General features: G+C 42.6%; 1 protein-coding gene across 3 annotated transcripts in view; it reads right to left on the bottom strand.

The window, feature by feature from the left end:
• Positions 1–10,986: 10,986 nt before the first annotated feature.
• The window catches only part of ddx6 (DEAD (Asp-Glu-Ala-Asp) box helicase 6), a 38,276-nt gene continuing 29,246 nt past the window's right edge, over positions 10,987–20,016 (bottom strand). For 2 of the 3 annotated variants that reach the window (XM_078199107.1, XM_078199106.1), the window contains exons 9-15: positions 19,027–19,149; positions 16,187–16,315; positions 15,058–15,174; positions 14,266–14,329; positions 13,556–13,657; positions 12,221–12,413; positions 11,115–11,253 (exon numbers count right to left, since the gene is read on the bottom strand). In XM_078199107.1, the coding sequence (XP_078055233.1) occupies positions 12,238–12,413; positions 13,556–13,657; positions 14,266–14,329; positions 15,058–15,174; positions 16,187–16,315; positions 19,027–19,149 (711 nt within the window). In that variant the 3' untranslated portion in view covers positions 11,115–11,253; positions 12,221–12,237. Of the gene's footprint in view, positions 11,254–12,220; positions 12,414–13,555; positions 13,658–14,265; positions 14,330–15,057; positions 15,175–16,186; positions 16,316–19,026; positions 19,150–20,016 lie in introns of all 3 variants that reach the window. The other variant, XM_078199108.1, reaches the window with a different exon arrangement.

Raw genomic sequence — 20,016 nt, 5'->3', positions numbered from 1 at the left:
AGGCATTTGGTAAGGTTCCACATCAAAGGTTATTGCGAAAAATAAAAGCTCATGGTGTGGAGTAACATTGGCATGGATTGAAGATTTGCTAGCAAACAGGAAGCAAAAGGAAGCCATAGCTGGGAAATTTTCTAGTTGGCAAGATGCAACAAGTGGTATGTTGAGTCCTCAACCTTTTGGATCTAGGGACCAAATGCATGGTTGCTAAATTTGCTAATGGTAGAAAAATAAATAGGAAAGTAACTTGTGAAGTGGACATGAGGCTACAAAGGAATGTAAAGAAAGAACAAAGAACAATACAGCACAGGAACAGACCCTTCGGCCCTCCAAGCCTGCGCCGCTCATGTGCCCAACTAGACCATTCGTTTGTATCCCTCTATTCCCAGTCTGTTCATGTGGCTATCTAGATAAGTCTTAAACGATCCCAGCGTGTCCACCTCAATCACCTTGCTTGACAGTGCATTCCAGGCCCCCACCACCCTGTGTAAAATACATCCCCCTGACATCTGTGTTGAACGTTGCCCCCCTCACCTTGAACCCGTGACCCCTTGTGTTCGTCACCTCTGACCTGGGAAAAAGCTTCCCACTGTTCACCCTATCTATGCCCTTCATAATTTTATACACCTCTATTAGGTCGCCCCTCATCCTTCATCTTTCCTGGGAGAACCACCCCAGTTTACCCAATCTCTCCCCATAGCCAAGACCCTCCATACCAGGCAACATCCTGGTAAACCTTTTCTGTACTCTCTCCAAAGCCTCCACGTCTTTCTGGTAGTGTGCCGACCAGAACTGGACGCAGTATTCCAAATCTGGCCTAACCAACGTTCTATACAGCTGCAACATCATATGCCAACTTTTATATTCTATGCCCCGTCCAATAAAGGCAAGCATGCCATATGCCTTCTTCACCACCCACTCCACCTGTGCTGCCACCTTTAAGGATCTGTGGACTTGTACACCCACGTCCCTCTGTCTATACTCCTGATGGTTCTGCCATTTATTGTATAGCTCCCCCTTACATTAGATCTACCAAAATGAATCACTTTGCATTTATCTGGATTAAATTCCATCTGCCACTTCTCCGCCCAATGTTCCAGCCTGTCTATATCCTGCTGTATTCTCTGACAATGTTCATCACTATCTGCAACTCCAGCAATCTTTGTGTCGTCCACAAACTTACTGATCCCTGAGGTGTACCTCAGGGATCTGTTTTGGGGCCACTGCTGTTTGTAATATTTATTAATGATCTGGATGAGGGTATAGTTGGGTGGATTAGCAAATTTGCTGATGACACCAAAGTCGGTGGTGTGGTAGACAGTGAGGAAGGGTGTCGTAGTTTGCAGGAAGACTTAGACAGGTTGCAAAGTTGGGCCGAGAGGTGGCGGATGGAGTTTAATGCGGAGAAGTGTGAGGTAATTCACTTTGGTAGGAATAACAGATGTGTTGAGTATAGGGCTAACGGGAGGACTTTGAGTAGTGTGGAGGAGCAGAGGGATCTAGGTGTATGTGTGCATAGATCCCTGAAGGTTGGGAATCAAGTAGATAGGGTTGTTAAGAAGGCATATGGTGTCTTGGCGTTTATTGGTAGGGGGATTGAATTTAGGAGTCGTGGCGTTATGTTGCAACTGTACACAACTCTGGTGCGGCCGCACTTGGAGTACTGTGTGCAGTTCTGGTCCCCACATTACAGGAAGGATGTGGAGGCTTTGGAGAGGGTGCAGAGGAGGTTTACCAGGATGTTGCCTGGTATGGAGGGGAGATCCTATGAGGAGAGGCTGAGGGATTTGGGATTGTTTTCGCTGGAAAGGCGGCGGCTAAGAGGGGATCTTATTGAAACATATAAGATGATTAGAGGTTTAGATAGGGTGGATAGTGATAGCCTTTTTCCTCTGATGGAGAAATCCAGCACGAGGGGGCATGGCTTTAAATTGAGGGGGGGTAGTTATAGAACCGATGTCAGGGGTAGGTTCTTTACCCAGAGGGTGGTGAGGGATTGGAATGCCCTGCCAGCATCAGTAGTAAATGCGCCTAGTTTGGGGGCGTTTAAGAGATCCGTAGATAGGTTCATGGACGAAAAGAAATTGGTTTAGGTTGGAGGGTCACAGTTTTTTTTTAACTGGTCGGTGCAACATCGTGGGCCGAAGGGCCTGTTCTGCGCTGTAATGTTCTATGTTCTATGATCACACCAGCTACATCTTCCTCCAAATCATTCATATATATCACAAACAGCAGAGGTCCCAGTACAGAGCCCTGCGGAACACCACTAGTCACAGACCTCCAACCCGAAAAAGACCCCTCCATTGTTACCCTCTGTCTTCTATGGCTAAGCCAGTTCTCCACCCATCTAGCTAGCTCACCTTTTATCCCGTGAGATTTAACCTTTTGCACCAGCCTACCAGGAGGGGCCTTGTCAAACGCTTTACTAAAATCCATATAGACGACATCCATGGCCCTTCCCTCAATCATTTTTGTCACCTCCTCAAAAAACTCAACCAAATTTGTGAGGCATGACCTCCCTCGCACAAAACCATGCTGTCTATCGCTAATGAGATTATTCAGTTCTAAATGCGCATATATCCTATCTCTATGAATCTTCTCCAACAATTTCCCTACCACGGACGTCAAGCTCACCGGCCTATAATTACCCGGGTTATCCTTGCTATCCGTCTTAAATAACGGGACCACATTTGCTATCCTCCAATCCTCTGGGACCTCACCTGTGTCCAGTGAAGAGACAAAGATTTCTGTTAGAGGCCCAGCAATTTCATCTCTTGCCTCCGAGTCGAGGATAGATGCCATCTGGCCCTGGGGATTTGTCTGTCTTAATGTTTCCTAAAAAACCTAACACTTCCTCCCTTATAATTGAGATTTTTTCTAACGGGTCAACACATCTCTCTGAGAGACTACCAGTCAACATGTCCCTCTCCTTTGAATACTGATGCAAAGTATTCATTTAGGATCTCTCCTACTTTCTTTGGTTCTAAGCATAATTCCCCTCCTTTGTCCCAGAGAGGTCCGATTCTTTCCCGAACAGCCCTTTTGTTCCTAACCCATGTATAAAATGCCTTAGGAGTCTCTTTAATCCTGTCTGCCAAGGACATTTCGTGACCCCTTTTTGCCCTTCTAACTCCGTTTGAGTTATTTTCTACTTTCTCTGTATTCCTCCAGTGCTCCATCTGTTTTTAGCTGCCTGGACCTCATGTATGCCTCTTTTTTCTTTTTGATTAGACCCACAATTTCACTGGTTATCCACGGCTCCCGAATCCTATCTTTCCTATCCTTCCTCTTTACAGGCACATGCCTGTCCTGCAGTCCCATCAACTGCTCCTTAAAAGACTCCCACATGCCAGATGTGGATTTACCCTCGAACAGCCTCTCCCAATCAACAGCCACCAAATCCTGCTTAATCCGGCTGTAGTTAGCCTTCCCCCAATTCAGCACCTTACCCATAGGACAACACATCTTTTTCCATTACTATCCTAAAGTTTACAGAATTGCGGTCACTATTTGTCACATGTTCCCCTACTGAAACTTTGATGACCTGACCGGGCTCATTCCCCAGTATAGCCCCCTCTCTAGTTGGACTGTCAACATATTGTTCCAAAGAACCTTCCTGTACGCATTTTATAAATTCTTCCCCGTCCAGGCCCCCAGCCCCAAGTGATTTCCAGTCTATACACGGGAAATTAAAGTCTCCCACTACAACAACCCTATTTTTTCTGCACCTGTCCAGAATCTCCTTACATATCCGTTCCTCAACTTCCCGTGGGCTGTTGGGAGGCCTGTAGTAGACCCCCAGCATAGTGACTGCACCCTTCCTGTTTCTGAGCTCCACCCAGTGACTCATTACCTGACCCTTCCATATTGTCCACCCTCTGTACCGCTGTAATATGCTCCCTCACCAGCATTGCTACTCCCCCACCTCCCCTAGTCCCTTCGCTGTCTCGCCTAAAACACTTATACCCCGGAATATTCAGCTGCCAGTCCTGTCCTCCTTTTAACCAAGTCTCCGTCACTGCAACCGCATCCAAGTTCCGCGCAAGTATCAAGTAGTTGGGTTGAGTGGGCAAAGATCTGGCAAATGAAGTATAACTTGTGGAAAAATCATAGAAACCCTACAGTACAGAAAGAGGCCATTCGGCCCATCGAGTCTGCACCGACCACAATCCCACCCAGGCCCTACCCCCATATCCCTACATATTTTACCCGCTAATCCCTCTAATCTACGCATCCCAGGACACTAAGGGGCAATTTTAGCATGGCCAATCAACCTAACCCGCACATCTTTGGACTGTGGGAGGAAACCGGAGCATCTGGAGGAAACCCACGCAGACACGAGGAGAATGTGCAAACTCCACACAGACAGTGACCCAAGCCGGGAATCGAACCCAGGTCCCTGGAGCTGTGAAGCAGCAGTGCTAACCACTGTGCTACCGTGCCGTGCTACATGTGACAAATTAAAATGTTAAGTTGTCCAAGTTGGCAGGAAGAATAAAAAAGGAAGCGTATTATCTAAATGGTGAGGAATTGCAGAGTTCTGAGATTGAGCAAGTAATTAGGAAAGCTAATGTTACCATTTATTGTAAGGTAAATTAAATACAAAAGTATGAAGGTTATGCTGTAGTTGTACAGGACACCGGTGAGACTACATCTGTAGTAGTGTGTACAACACTGGTCTCCTTATTTAAGGAAAGATAAAAATGCATCAGCAGTTCGGAGAAGGTTTACTTAACTAATATGTGGAATGGCCTGGAAAGGGGGCGGGGGTTATGAGAAAAAAAAAAGACAGGCTAGGCTGAGTATTTCTCTTCCTTGGAGGATAGTGAGTCGCTGGAACTTTCTTCCTTTAAAGGCAGTGGAAGCAGAATCTTTGAATGTTTTCAAGGCAGAGCTTGATAAGATTGATAAATGGCAGGGAGGTGGGGGATGTTATCAGCATGTAGACAGGAGGTTGCAGTCAGATCAGCCATGATCTTATTGAATGGTGGAGCAGGCACCAAAGGCCACAGTTTAGCACTGAGAAAAAAAAAATGACAGTATACCTATTGAAAAGCTACTTCAAATAGAGCATACCAACACAGAATCTCCCCTTAATCAGAAAATTCCGAGTGGTTAGAAAAAGTGCTCTGTAGTCAATGGCTAACCACCTAATCAAACTGGACACTGGTGCAACACATAGGCTGCAACAGACTCTCTAGTTACAGCCCATAAACCACAGTTCCTGACAATTGCCAATCAGGCTAATTTTACTCGCATCATTAGTCTGAATATTTATTGTTCCATGTGTACCTAAATTTCAATCAGGATAGAGGCCTATTGATACCAGATGAATACAAATTACCCTGAAACAGCAAGTTTCACATTCAATTCCCCCAAGATTCCAAAGGAAAATATGTAAAATCAAAAGCTTGCACACTCCTAACCAAGAAAAGGAGATGTGTTCAACCTTAAGAAAGGGGTTAATGTCGTCAAAACTTGGACAATAAAAACTGAATGGAGGAACAGGGGCTGCTGCCTCAAAATTATATAGAGGCACTTTTGAAGCACTATTTATTTTCTAGAGAAAGGGAGAAGAGAGAGAGATGGCAAGAGTAGTAAGGACAATTTGGTTCCTCTGGGCAGCAGATGCTCCATAGTCCCAGCAACTCACCCAATACACATTTTCATGTATGATTTTCAGCCTGGGAAGTCTGAACAAAATCAAGGCCAATGCTTCATCTTTGGCCAAGACTATGAAAGCCAACCAATCAACCTACCACAGAAAGCTGTTGGGGCCAGTTTGTTAGATACATTCTAGAGGAAGCTGCATGTGGCCCTTGCAGCTAAAGGGATCAATGGGGTATGGAGAGAAATGGGAGTGGGATACTGAAAGTGTATGATCAGCCATGATCATATTGAATGGTGGTGCAGTTTTGAAGGACTGAATGGCCTACTCCTGCACCTATTTTCTATGTTTCAACTGTTGCTGTGGCCTCAGACCAAACATTAAATTAAAAAAAACAGGGCTTTCCTGTACCGTTTGACTCAGTATCTCACACATTTCAAAAACCGCGAGCATAGAACATCAAATCTAAACACAACCACACACAATTGGATTCCAGTGAGTTTTATTTAAATGAACAAAATGCAACTCTGTAGCTTTCTTTGAACAATCTCTCAACTCATTCTGAATATGCATTCAAATCATTTCACAACCGGTCCACATAGCATCAGCCTTAAAGAAAAGTTCTGGTTTGAAAGTAAAGTTTTTTTTTAGTTCACTGGAATATTCAGAGCCAATTACACCCATAATAGGGAACCAAATCTGTGTGTTCTATTTAAATAGACTCTTATTTGTAAGTAACACTATTCACTTTAGTTAAGTGTTACCATTTAACAGTCCTAACATTTCAGTATCCTTAAATGCGATGGGTTTAAATTATGCTATTTTTAAAGCCGCCAATTTAAGAATCTTTGTTCAAATTGGGGAAACTTGAGTTTTTTTTTCTTGAACACTGAAATGGGACAGGTTTGTCTTTAGTTTGTTTTTAAACCCAAGCCCGTTGCCCTCCCCCTTTGGTAAAGATCCATATGCTTATGGCATTATCTGAACTCTGTGCAACAACCCACAACCCTGACCAACCCATCCCTCCCCCCACCCCAGAGGACTACATCTGCACGATGAAAAGGAGTTCCATATTGCCCCCAGTTATCTCCCCCAACCCACTCTTCAAACAACTAAAAGGGAAAAAAAAGGACACGATGCCCGATTATTCAAGTCGAAATAACTGACCACGGATGGTGTCAATGGCCATCAATAAAATTGGCTTGATGTCAGATGGTCAGAATTGGCAGACATGAAGTTTCGTTACCTCGTGAAATTTTATCATTGATCATTACAATGGTCAAGTTTTGAATTATTGAGTTTCAATGCAGATGAAGTCCTCTAAACAGCAGAATCATCCACCCAAACAAAAATAGAATGAGATGACTCAGTCACCTAATGTGTGAAGGGCTCACCGATGATACTGTGAGCCAAAGTTTAGCTGCTTCGCACATCAGAAATATGCCACGGAGAACAAGGGGAAAGATGCTCTCATCTCATTCCATATTAAAAGTTTTGGCCCTTCCCAAAAGAAATCCTTGTTATATTCCCAGAAGCCAGTTACTGTTATGAAGAACTCCATGAATGGCTACAGCACAACCCTTTTTTGTAGGATTATCCCATTGTTCAAAAGATACTCCTTAGTGAAGATGAAGGTTGTTGCTCTTCATTTAAGAAATATCTTTTTATGAGCTGTATACTGACTAAGTTCTTACAGCAGTTTGATGTAGGCATCTGCTGCTTTCTGCCTACATCACTGGCTTTTATAGTTATTGTTAAGACATAGTTGTGATTACACACTTGACTCAACAATAGAAGCTACTAAGCATCTTTCCCAATCCAAAACAATTTGCATACTCCGGCATAGTCTTACCATCCCCAGATAGCCACCAACACCAGAAGCCATCAAGGGTAGTCTAGTTAAATGCCAACCCTTACAGGGGAGGCCCAGAATTAATACTACTACATATTTTCAACTTTATCTGTGCTTCAATAGGGATCGTTTAACCATGGCACCAGGCTTGTTTGTTAATGATGGCAGTGTGTACGCTCAAAGTCCAACACAAGCTTTGCGTCTGATGTGCACACTGCCGTCGGCTCTCTATTTACAAGACGGGAAGTGAGTGTGTGGAACGATCCCTTCACCTTTTATCCATGGATGAAGAAAGCTGCAGCACAAGAGCAACATGCTACTTTTGGTCAATTCCTTCTTTCACCCACCCCCCCCTCCCCCCCCCACCCACCCCCGCTAATCCCCACCTGCTGCAACCATAACTGCTTTTACATGGAGTACCTGCAGAACTGGAGGTGTTTTCATAGCTGGTATCCGTACTCAAGTCTGTTGACACAGCTTTCTGCTACTGACACTTATCTTACAGCATTTTAAATCTTGTAAACCCTATAATCTCTGCACATTAACAAAACGGAATCTGCCAGAGAGGCACCTGCACATAGCCAGAATTCCACTCCTCAAAAAGTGCAAGTTTGTTAAACTCAAAATGCTGATTAACAAATAGTTGGCAATATAATGCACAAAGTGTTCATTGCACTCCAAGTGCAAGGTGCCTATTTATGCATGCATTACACTTAATATTGGATTCTCGCCCTGAAAAATATCTGCACTTTCTGCAAACTGATCCCATAGTATTTGTGAAATGGTCACTCATTTCACAAAGCAGAAAGGAATCAAATGCTGGAAAAATCCCGTGGTCCATCACGGAAGCTCCATACAACAAATCAATACGCAAAATTTTAAGAAAATGTACCACCACCAATCCAACACCCCAACAAGCCAACTCCAGGATTTATGGACTTTTGGGTGTCTGCCAGTGGTAAATAATTATAAGACTTACAAACATAATACTATAGTTTGAGTGTGATAATTTCTTTCAAGGTGTTCAAATTACAGGGTCTGGCTCCCTGGTCCTCAAATACACAAGCTAGTGGAAAATTCCATGGGGGGTCACAGACCACTGGTCCTCGACCAGCCGTTTATTTCTGAACTAAGAAGAATTCTTCCAGCTACCATTTTGCATTTGGATCACAAATCTGAAGTTTGTGTGCAGGAGTTGATTGGAAGTACAGGTGCCTCCAAGACAGCAGTTACTCAGGCTAGAGGTTACTAGCAATCTTTTCTGCCCCATTGCTTCACACTGCCTGTACATCAGGCCAATCTACCAGCACACTGTGAGGGGCGCAGCTACAGGCAACAACATTAAAAAAATACAATTACAGGCCACTTGTTCACCAAAACAAGGTTAATCCAGCCCCAATGTGTGGAACTGCTTACCATAATTTTTGCTTTAAATCTTGACACTTAAATGGTGATGGAGTACAAGTGCAACACCCCCGATAAGGGTGCGCCCAGGGACAGCCTTTTGTTTTAAAAGATATACCATTACCAATGCTTAAAAGGGTTCAAAAGTAGAGGCAATGACATCCAATCTTTTTAATGGGTTGCGCAGACATGGTTATATTTTGTCAATAAATCAAATCTTCAAATTATTTTAGCATAAAATACGCTCAGGGAACACAATATTTCATGTGTGCATACACATGCTGGGTTAATGGTTGCCGGGGGGGGGGGGGGGGGGGGGGTAGCAGCTTCACAAATCTGAATAAAATCATTCCAGGAGTACATTTGTTCCAGAGGTCTTATTTTCTCATTAACATGAATACACATGTTTCGGAACTACTGATTATACTTGTTACAGCTGGAGCTACTTTTGCATTTGTCCATTAAATGAGAGGCAGCCACAGCTGTGACTTCACTTGTCAATTGGCTCAAAATCAATCAGCTGCACTGACTATGGTCCAAACTTTGCCAACTGCATTTCAGATTTTATTTCAGAGAAGCAGGACTCTCTGCTGCATTCAATGATGCCAAATGGAGATAGAGCTCCTTCTAAAAGGTCGAGGAAGATAGGACAATTGGGAACATTTCGTTCCTCTGCTTCAGTCAAATGTGAACGCTTATCCAAAAAAGGTTACATAGAACAGAGTCTATACAAACCACGAGGGTAGATACAAGATTTCACTGAAAGTTAGGATAGCCAAATAAAAATGGAAAGTCAAGCCACTTTAACACTCAAAGTGAGAGCTAAGATTTGGGGAGAGGCAGTGTTAACAGCTGCCTTTCAACCCCTGTAGCCATACTTACTAGTTTTCACTCACCAATCTGAGTCACCTACTGGCATCTATTGTTTGCACAGGGAATACACTAAAGGGAGACAGCTGGCTAGGTAATTTAAAGGATTTTTTTCCCTTGCTTCACTGTAGACAAGAACCTTTAGGTAGGTGTGCGCATAGAGTGGATGGAGTTATATAACATCTTTTATTAAGTATTGCATCACCAAGTATTTGGGGTCAAAAGGTTTAGATATAGTCACTGTATTCAAACAGTTCAATGCAGAGGGGAGATCATGCCATTTCAGCCACTTGTACCCATGTCACCAACTCCCAATTGCAGGTAGCTGGACGTATTTTACACTATATGAACAGAAATCAGTCAAGATGCTGATGTTGTATGTAACAGTGCCCCTCACAGCTTTAGCTTCACAGCAACACCCTACCCATTCCCTACCAGCCTCAGTAACCAATATTTTTTATATCAAAGGTAACAAGATGATAGAAAAAACCTATTTACATGTTTACAGGTGTATACACATCAATCTTCTGTGGGACACACTTCATCTTGCTGCCAGAAGGAAAATGGATGCCTGTGTTTAGAAGTCCCCAAGCCAGAGTGTAGTTGCTGCAGAACAGGCTACATTCAAGTCTAGGGGGGGGGGGGGGGGGGGGTGGTATGGGTGAGGGTGGGGTTCTTTAGTGTTCTGCTAGGGTCGTGCTTGGGAGTCTTCTGGCCGACCTCCATGAAGAAAACAAAATTAAAAATGCACAATGCAAGCTTTCCTTCTGAGCGCAAAGTCAACAAAATTAGCCCCAACATATTTAACATATATACATCAAGATGACATCTCATCTGGAGTTCCAGCTCAACTTCTCCAAGGAAAATAGTCCCCTTCAAAAATTAAAATATCTAAAAACTTGCAGATTTTTCCCTCTGCCCCCCCCACCCCCATACATTCCATTTTACTCTTACCAATGGAAAACAGATGAAGTTAATGTCACATAACCCTCCCTCCCACCCGACAAAAATAAGTGACAGATGGCTATAATCTAGGGATGGTATTCATATGGTCCTGCATCACCGTAAGGCACTTTATACAAATACCATAAAAACTTGGTAGCCTAAGACTGATGAATGTGTGTGCTGGGAGAAGTTGAGAAGCCATCAGATGAATATCCTGGTCAGTGGCTTCAGCGAAAATGGAAGGGTAAAACGGAGGGGGAAGGAAGGAGAAAAGGAGGAGTCAACAAAGTGTGCTGTTCGCTGTTCAGTTCAGCTCTTCAGTGCCGCTTAGTCTAGAACCCCCGTGCCAGTTAGTGCAATAGTTGTCCACTCCCTGCACACAGTGCAAACCATTGAGCTCAGGAAGAAATGGTCCTTCACAAAAATCAGGGAACTACACTTTGTGTCATCATCAAATGAAGGAAAATAATGATGTTGTCTTAGACAAAGAAAAGAGAAGGGTATCCCCAAGAAATGATGTGTTCCAGAACAGGACAAAAAAAAAAATTCTTCAGTTTCTGTATTCCGTGATCGGTGCCTGTGGATACAAAAAATATATAGTTAAAAATCTGATCACAGCATTAGCACAATGCTCAATAAAAAAATCTCATCCACTAATCATTTGAAAATGGCATTGCTCCCCCTTGAAAACTCTAGTCAGTTCCCCTATTCCCATCCTCGCTTTCCTCCAACTAAAGGGATGCAGAAGTCTCTTGGAGTCCTTAGTGTCACAAAGCTGTCTTATATATTAAATTGGGTCACTGGTTTTCTACCCTATACTGCACTAAAGAAAAACTGTCCTACTTCAATCATCTGGATTTAAAACTCGAGTCCAAATCGCCACCATAACATGTATTAAGTTTCATAATTCTTGCACCTACAATTGGCTGCCAGCATTCTCACATCTGTTCAAACAACAAGACAACAGCACATCATTCTCCAAATGAGTTTGCCACAGCAACATAACAACAGTGTCCTGTCAGCACTCGTGTGGACAGCTGTATGAAACAAGATCCTCCCAACATTACATCCTCCCAGCCTTGGTAAGGAAACCTGTCAGTGTCACAGTTCAGAATAGAAATAGAGCAAGATAGCAAGGCTGCTGGAACACCTGCATGGGCCAGGTGATTGCTTTCACATGGAAATGTTACAAAGTTAACTTGCATAATACAGGAGATCAGCTCAACTGGAGTTCCACTTTAACCTCTTCATAATCTTCCCCCCCACCTGCATGCCATATGACATTTAGAATGCATGTACAATTGTCCAAATTTTGGACAAGTCATTTGACATAACAGGATCAGGAATTTGCCCCAAAATGGACAGTTGGAAAAAGTCACAGTTGATTTAACACCTTCTGATGATTTATGAAGTGGGATTGACAAAGACTCCAAGCTCTCAAGCCTGCTCCTTCAGCAGAAGAGATGCCATGAGAAATACTTCAAGAACCCAATTCTTACTAGTATGTGTACCTTATGCAGTTTAGAAAACCACTGAGTACTCACCAGTTTTGTTTGCAGTGTTACTGTTTATCCTCCCCATCTGGCTCACTGTGGTACTCTGCAACATACAGACTCTTGTCAATGCTCCCAGGGATGGGCTTGATCTCTGTTCCGAGTTGCTCCTCGATGGCCTTCAGATTAAAGCGATCATCGTATGTGATGAGGTTGATTGCCAGGCCCAGGTGGCCAAACCGCCCTGCAGACAGAAACATTTCCACATACTTTAGAAGACTTACATTAAAATGAGCAGCAGTTTGAAGTTTCCAGCATCTCCCGCATTCGAGGGCAGAGCTGCCTAGTTGTTACGTTGCAGAACCACAATCCTGTGGCCTTGATTAACAATTCAGAAATAAGTTTAATTCCCACCTCAGCAGCTGGGGCATTTAAATTCAGTTAATTAAATCTGGAATAATAAGCTATTAGGAATGGTGACCACAAAATGACCAGATTGTTAGAACCCGTGTATTCACCCTTGTGCCAATTACAAGAGGGCACAGGTTCAAGGTGAGGGGGGAAAAGTTTAAGGGAGATGTGCGGGGAAGGTTTTCCACACAGAGTGGTGGGTGCCTGGAAAGCGCCGAGAGAAGTGGTGGTGGGAGCAGGCACATCAGCTACATTTAAGAGGCATCTGGATGGATACATGAATAGGGAAGGAATAGAGGGATACGGACCGAGTAAGGGCAGGTTTTTTTTTTAAGAATCTAGTTAGGGCATCATGATCAGCACAGACTTGGAGGGCCAAAGGGCCTGTTTCTGTGCTGTATTTTTTTGTTTTTTTAATAATATCCTTGGGGAAAGAAATCTGCCATGGTACCTGGTCTATTTGTGACTCCAGACCACAGCAATTTGGTAACTGCCCTCTGAAATATCCCTAGCCAACCACTCAGCAGTCACCACCACCAGAGGCAATTAGCAATGGTCTATAACTGGCTTTGCTAGCATCACCCAAACCCAATGAGCAAAATTTTAAAAATGGTAACAATCACTCAGCTGTAAAATCCTATCCAATTTCCTGTTTTTGTTTTGCAAGTGGGCTCACTATGTTGGAAACAGCAAAAAAGCCAGAGAGGAGATATAGATAGGTCTGATTTTAACTCAAGATTGAAAGGCTTTGTGGAAGTTACTAATCAGACTCATTGGGTTTATATATCTCAACTAGGGTATGACTGGAAATCACCAAAATCTCAGACAAAGTTCAGGAATTCGAAGGGGAGGATATGCCCTTCCTCGCACAATCACTTGCCCTTGCACAACCTTCCTCAGCACGTGGAACCTGGGAGTAGATTGCAATCTCAAGTTGACATAAGGAAATAAGGAATAAAGAGAGTTTAACTTCACCTGATCTGCCAATACGATGTAGATAGGTCTCTGCAATCTTTGGGAAATCAAAGTTTATTACAACATTCACAGCTTGGATATCAATACCACGAGTGAACAGATCTGGGGGAAAAAGATGAACATTTAGGTGAAAAACCTGCCTGGAAACATTTTTTCAAATAATTGGTTACTACGAGTAAAACATTTAATGACATAAATTTGTTTAGGAACAAGAAACAACCACTTGGTTTAACACCCAAACGTGATACAGAATCAATTATGCTGCCTTTCCCTCGAGGATACATCTGGTCACCTCTGACCCAATTATACTTTTTACATGGATGCAATTTCTTAGTAACTTCCCAAATTGCTGATCAAACTGTAGATAAATTCAAGTTAACAAATTACTCTAGTTTCTGGGATTTAAAAATTTTATCCTATAAGTTTTGAAACTGGATCAAGTGGCTTTATCACTCCCTTTTTAGCATACTATTAGTTTTTGCCTACATAGCTGACTGGCCGAGATCATTATTATTCATCACTCCTCTGGGTAGATGTGACTGGAACAATTATCCCTCCCCAAAGATTTATCTTTCTGACTGAAGGCCCATCCAATCCAAAAGTACGTGCAATGGAATATTATAACAGAATGCAGACCTACCTAATCAAACAAGTCAAACACTCAGCCTTGCAAAGCAAAATTAAACAATTTCTGAAAATTTAGTACCTACCAGTGCAAACCAAATTGCGACACATTCCATTCCTAAAATCATGGAACACACGGTTACGATGTTCCTGCCAAAACAAAACATTGACAACTTAACTTACTAAAAGATTCTTTATAATAATCTTGAAGAGCACGTGCAAAATGGACCACAGTATTAAAAAAGAGTAGCTTTGTAATCATTGCCAGTAAATGGGATCTAACTCGCGTGCAATAACCACAGTTATGTCAACTCCATATATAAAGAAGGATTCAACAGCTTTCGTCCCTCTCCCCCATCCCCTCACCAAAAATAAAGAAATTCTCACTCCCAATAACTATTCAGAAGCATTGGCTACAAGTGTGGTTATAGAGCAAGGACAGGTAGGAACATCTCATGGTCAAATCATCTCCCAACACTCAATACCTACAGCTTAAGGGCACTGTGCCAGGTGCATGCAGAACAAAAGATTTACAAAAGGATAACACTGCCCAAGAGCAAAGAGATCAAGTGGTAAGGGATTAAGTTACTTGGAGCATATAAATTCAGTTTAACTTGTTAGGTTCCAGTCCAATTCAAGGTTAACAGAACAAAGGTCCTCAGTTAAAAATTACAAAGTGAAGAGGAATGAAGCAAGCACCCAGCCGTTCCCTCAAGAATACAAATCTCATTAGTGGGACTGTAACTATGGAGTGACCTTCTATAATTGCATCAGGAGAGGGAAGAGAAATAAGTCTTATCAACATTTAGCATCAGCTAAATTCACAATATTTTGCAACAACTTGGAGTTCCTTCTCTCAAGTTCTTTTATTAACTCACCTGCCTCATTTTAGCATGAATGTAGAAACAGGAGTAACCCAACTGGGAGATTTTCTTGGCCAGCAGTTCCACTCGCTGGGAGGAGTTGCAGAATATAATTGACTGGTTAATCTGAAGCTAAAAGCAACAAAAACTTGTTAGTACAACTCATTTTTAATGAATTAAACCTATTTATAAATGCCCTGCTTCTTCACCCCAGCCCAGCATCCCACACCCTAATAAATGGTCTAGTTGGACCAATGAGCGGCACAGGCTTGGAGGGTCGAAGGGCCTGTTTCCTGTGCTGTACTGTTCTTTGTTCTTGATACTGAGTTGGTCTGCAGAGAGCCTGGTTTGGGGCTATTCCTGGGTTGCTCTTTAATGTAGTGGCTGGTGGACAAACAAGTGGAGACCTTTGATCTGGCCCTAAGTGTCCCTTACAAGAGATGGAGTGGTACTGGACTTAATTTTAGGGAATGAAACCAGGCACATGGTAGAAGTGTCAGTGTGGGAGCATTTCAGTGATAGTGACCATAATTCAGTAAGATTTAAGATAGTTACAGAAAAGGTCAAAGATAGACTGGGAATAAAGGCTCTGAATTGGTGGTAGGCTGAATTTAATACAAGACAGGATCTGTACAAAGTGGACTGCGAACAGCTACTTGCAGGAAAATCTACATCAGAGCAGTGAGAATTATTCAAAAAAGGAAAGGGAATGTACAGGGCCAACATGTTACTGTAAAGGGTGGGACCAAAAAGTCTAGAGAACTCTGGGTAACAAGGGATATTCAGGATTGGGTAAGGAAAAGGCATATAGCAGATATAGGGGGCTCAAAACAGCAGACGCCCTAGAGGGGTATAGAAAGTGCAGAGGGTACTTAAACAAATTAGGACAGCAAAGAGGGGGCACGAAAAAAAACTACCAGGTAAAATAAAAGGAAATCCCAAGCTGTTTTATAAGTATATTCAGTAAGTCTCACAACACCAGGTTAAAGTCAGACAGGTTTATTTGGAATCACAAGCTTTCGGAGCGCTGCTCCTTCATCACCTGAAGCAATTATCTGCTGCAATTTTAGCTGTTAAAATGGCCAAGATCAGACTAATCTCTTACAAAACGATGCCAAAACCCCACGCGTGGTCCAGTTCTTACCCTAGAGAAGAGTGTGTTGAGACAGTGCACTTTCTGCCGCTCTGTAACGTAGGCATAGTACTGGGTTACTCCTTTCAGTGTCAGCTCTTCCATCAGGTTAATTTCATATGGTTTCTGCAAATGCGAATTCTGCCAAGAGGACAAGTTAGTGCATCATTATACAAAAGAGTAATTGCTCAAAATTAGTCTCCTGCATGTTGCAATAATGCAGTTTGAATCCAGATCCAAGTTTTGTAATATAATTTCAACTCAAATCATCGAGACTTAACAAGTCTAATCACTGCACTGCCAGCTTTTATGGTCCCACAACATAGCAGCACTACAATTCATTTCACGTGGCAGGTGGGGGTAATTACCCAAAAGATAGCTTCTCACCTGAAAACACCTAATCAGTTAAAGGGGGGTACATTATATTGAGTTCTTCATTTTTACCTGCTAACAGGGAGGGAAGAACTTGAAACAATCACCAGGGAAAAAAGGTGCAGAGAAAACTATGAGACAAAGTCTCCAGGACCAGATAGCCTGCATCATAAGAGCCTTAAAAGAAGTGGCTGCAGAGATATTAATTGCATTGGTTATTTACAGCATGGACACAGGCCCTTGGGACCAACTTGCCCATGTTGCCCAGTTTTTAACCATCAAGCTAGTCCCAATTGCCCGCATTTGGCCCATATCTCTCTATAGCCATCTTACCCATGTAACCGTCTAAATGCTTTTTAAAAGATAAAATTGTACCCGCCTCCATTACTGCCTCTGGCAGCTCATTTCAGACACTCACCACCCACTGTGAGAAACAATTGCCCCTCTGAACCTTTTATATCTCTCCCCTTAAATCTATGCCCTCTAGTTTTAGACTCCCCTACCTAATCTCCTATACTGTAATCTTCCAAAATTCCTTGGATTCTGGAAGGATTCTAGTGAGTTGGAAAAAGTACACTCAATTATTATGGTGCATTTGGCCCACTGTGTCTGCACCAGCTCTCCAAAGGTGGCATGGTGGTTAGCACTGCTGCCTCACAGCGCCAGGGATCTGGGTTCCATTCCCAGATTTGGTCACTGTCTGTGTGGAGTCTGCAAGTTCTCCTCGTGTCTGTGTGGCTTTCCTCCAAGTGCTCTGATTTCCTCCTATAGTCTGAAAGACTGCAGGTTAGGTGCAATGGCCATGCTAAATTCTCCCTTAGTGTACCCGAACAGGTGCCAGAGTGTAGCGACTCGGGGATTTTCACAGTAACTTCATTGCAGTGTTAATGTAAATCTACTTGTGACGCTAATAAACGTTTTAAAAAAAAGAGCATTATGACTTAATACCACCCCTCCAACTTTCGCCCATACGCCTGCAACTAATTTAACACCTTTATTCAAGGAAGGAGACAGAAAGCAGGAAACTACATGCTCAACAACTGCTGTAGGCAAACTGCTGGAATGCATCATTAAGGATGTTATAGCAAATGTAGAAAATCATCGTGATGAGACAGAGTCACAGTTTTCTGAAAGTGATATAATGTTCAACTATTTAGAATGTTTTGAAGTAACAAATGAGAATAAAAGGGAACCAGTAGATGTGGTGTACTTGGATTTCAGTAAGGTGCCACAAAGGTTACTACACAAAATAAGAACTCGATGTATTAGCATGGATAAAGAATGGGTTAGCCAATGGGGAGCACAGAGCAAGGATAGTTCTTTTTTCAGATTGGCAAGCTGTAACTAGTGAAGTGCCATAGATATCAGTTCTGGGGCCTCAACTATTTATAATCTACATCAATAATTTGAATAAAAAGGGACTAAAACTATGGTAATTAAATTTGCCAATGATATCAAATTGGTAGTGGTTTTGGAAGGTGCTGTCCAAGAACCTTGAAGAGTTTCTGCAGTGCATCTTGTAGATGGTACACATGGCTGCCGCTGTTCATTGGTGGTGGAGGGATTGAATGCTTGTGGTTAATGGTCATCATTAGGAGACTAGATCCAGGGGGCACAGTTTAAGAATAAATACATTTTCCTTTTTAAGACAGGTGAGAATTTCTTTTCTTTCAGAGGGATGTGGCGTTCTCTTCCTAGAGAGCAGAGACTCGTTAATTGTATCTATTCAAGGCAGAATTTTGGTAAACAAGGGAGTCAAAGATTAACGGGAGGGCAGACAGGAAAGTGGAGTTGAAACCACAGCCAGTTCAGCCATGATCTTTTTAAATGGCAGAGTTGGCTTGAAGGACCAAACAGCGTCCTCCTACTTCCAAGTCTTATATTCCCATGTCATGAACAGTACCACATAGTAATTTGTTGTAGAAACCATGAAGTGCACTGCACATTCAAATCAGAGAAAGGCCCATACAAAATACCTGCAATCAGTTTTAAAGCAATGCCATTTTTTAAAAAAAGGAACAGATTCTAGCAGCAGCACAGATGCCAGAGGAATTATATTGCTGTCAGTGGAATATAGTTGCTTTTAAGTATGAAACTTTCCAAAACAAATGTACACTGCCCCGATGTGAAAACCAAACGCACTATACTGGACCACAGGCAAATGCCCCTTCAACACTAAGGCATGAGGCAATTCAGAGCCTAATTTTCATTTCAATCTTATGTGCTTTCGGTGAGTGAGGGCAGATGGCGAAAAGACACTTTATAATTATGCCAGTGGTGTCCAAATTTATCTGGAACGAAGGCATCTTGTCCCTCTTCCTCCATCATTCAAGTGCACTTCTCAGCAACAGAACCAGATCCATTCATTGGTTTGGGTGGACTGTGAGGTTAATGGTGGTGATGGCAGCAAGAGGCAATATGAAAAGCTCCAAACAGTGCATGTTTTGTTAGCTGGGTTGCTTCAAATGACAAATTCTTACCATAAATTTCTGTACACTGAGTGGGAACGTGGCAGAGTAAAGCAAGATCTGTCTGGTTCTTGGTAATGTAGAGATGATGTCCTCCATCATCTGCACAAAGTCCTGGGACAGCAGTTTGTCTGCCTATAGGAACAGTCGGGAAAAAAGTCACTGTTAAACAGTCAGCATTACAGAACAGATTTGCTCAGCTACGCCTCTAGATGAATTGACAAAAAGGTACCGATAAGGTCAGAAAATGAACAGTTCAATGACTACTTCAAAATATTGATAAAAAAGGAACTACTCAGAATTACTCAAGGTTTACTGAGTGAGTGCTCACTCTGTAGAACCAGCTCATGAGGGAGACAGAGAAAAGTCCAAAACAGGTAAATTTCTCAGGAGAGAGAGCACCAGATTACTAAACATTTCGCCAGATGCACACATCCTTCTGGTCATTTAAAACAAAAACAGTATCAGCCGAGAGCTTGGTGTAGGTCTCCCAGATTCTTAGTTGTGGGTAATGTGCTACAGGGAAACCAGAGGAAATCTTATCTTCACAACAATATCTGCAGGCAGTTGTCACTTCAACTGGCAGATTTGGCAATCACTTCTGGATGCCTTTAGGGATGATGTGGAGATGCTGGCGTTGGACTGGGGTAAACACAGTAAGAAGTTTAACAACACCAGGTTAAAGTCCAACAGGTTTATTTGGTAGCAAAAGCCACACAAGCTTTCGGAGCTCTAAGCCCCTTCTTCACCTGAAGAAGGGGCTTAGAGCTCCGAAAACTTGTGGGGCTTTTGCTACCAAATAAACCTGTTGGACTTTAACCTGGTGTTGTTAAACTTCTTACTGCCTTTAGGGAAACATAGGACTTGGGAGGAGGAGGTATTCAACCCTTGAAGCCTGCTCTACCATTTAATAAGATCAGGGCTAGTCTGGTTGTGGTCTCAATTATGCTTTCCCACCCATCCCTATAATTCAAAAATCTAGGGCTGTCCTGAATAAATTCA

Source organism: Mustelus asterias, chromosome 27 (genome assembly GCF_964213995.1).
Source record: "Mustelus asterias chromosome 27, sMusAst1.hap1.1, whole genome shotgun sequence".
In the NCBI taxonomy this organism is placed as follows: Eukaryota; Metazoa; Chordata; class Chondrichthyes; order Carcharhiniformes; family Triakidae; genus Mustelus; species Mustelus asterias.
The sequence above is the reverse complement of the archived record's forward strand: the minus strand, read 5'-3'. Positions and strand labels throughout refer to the sequence as shown.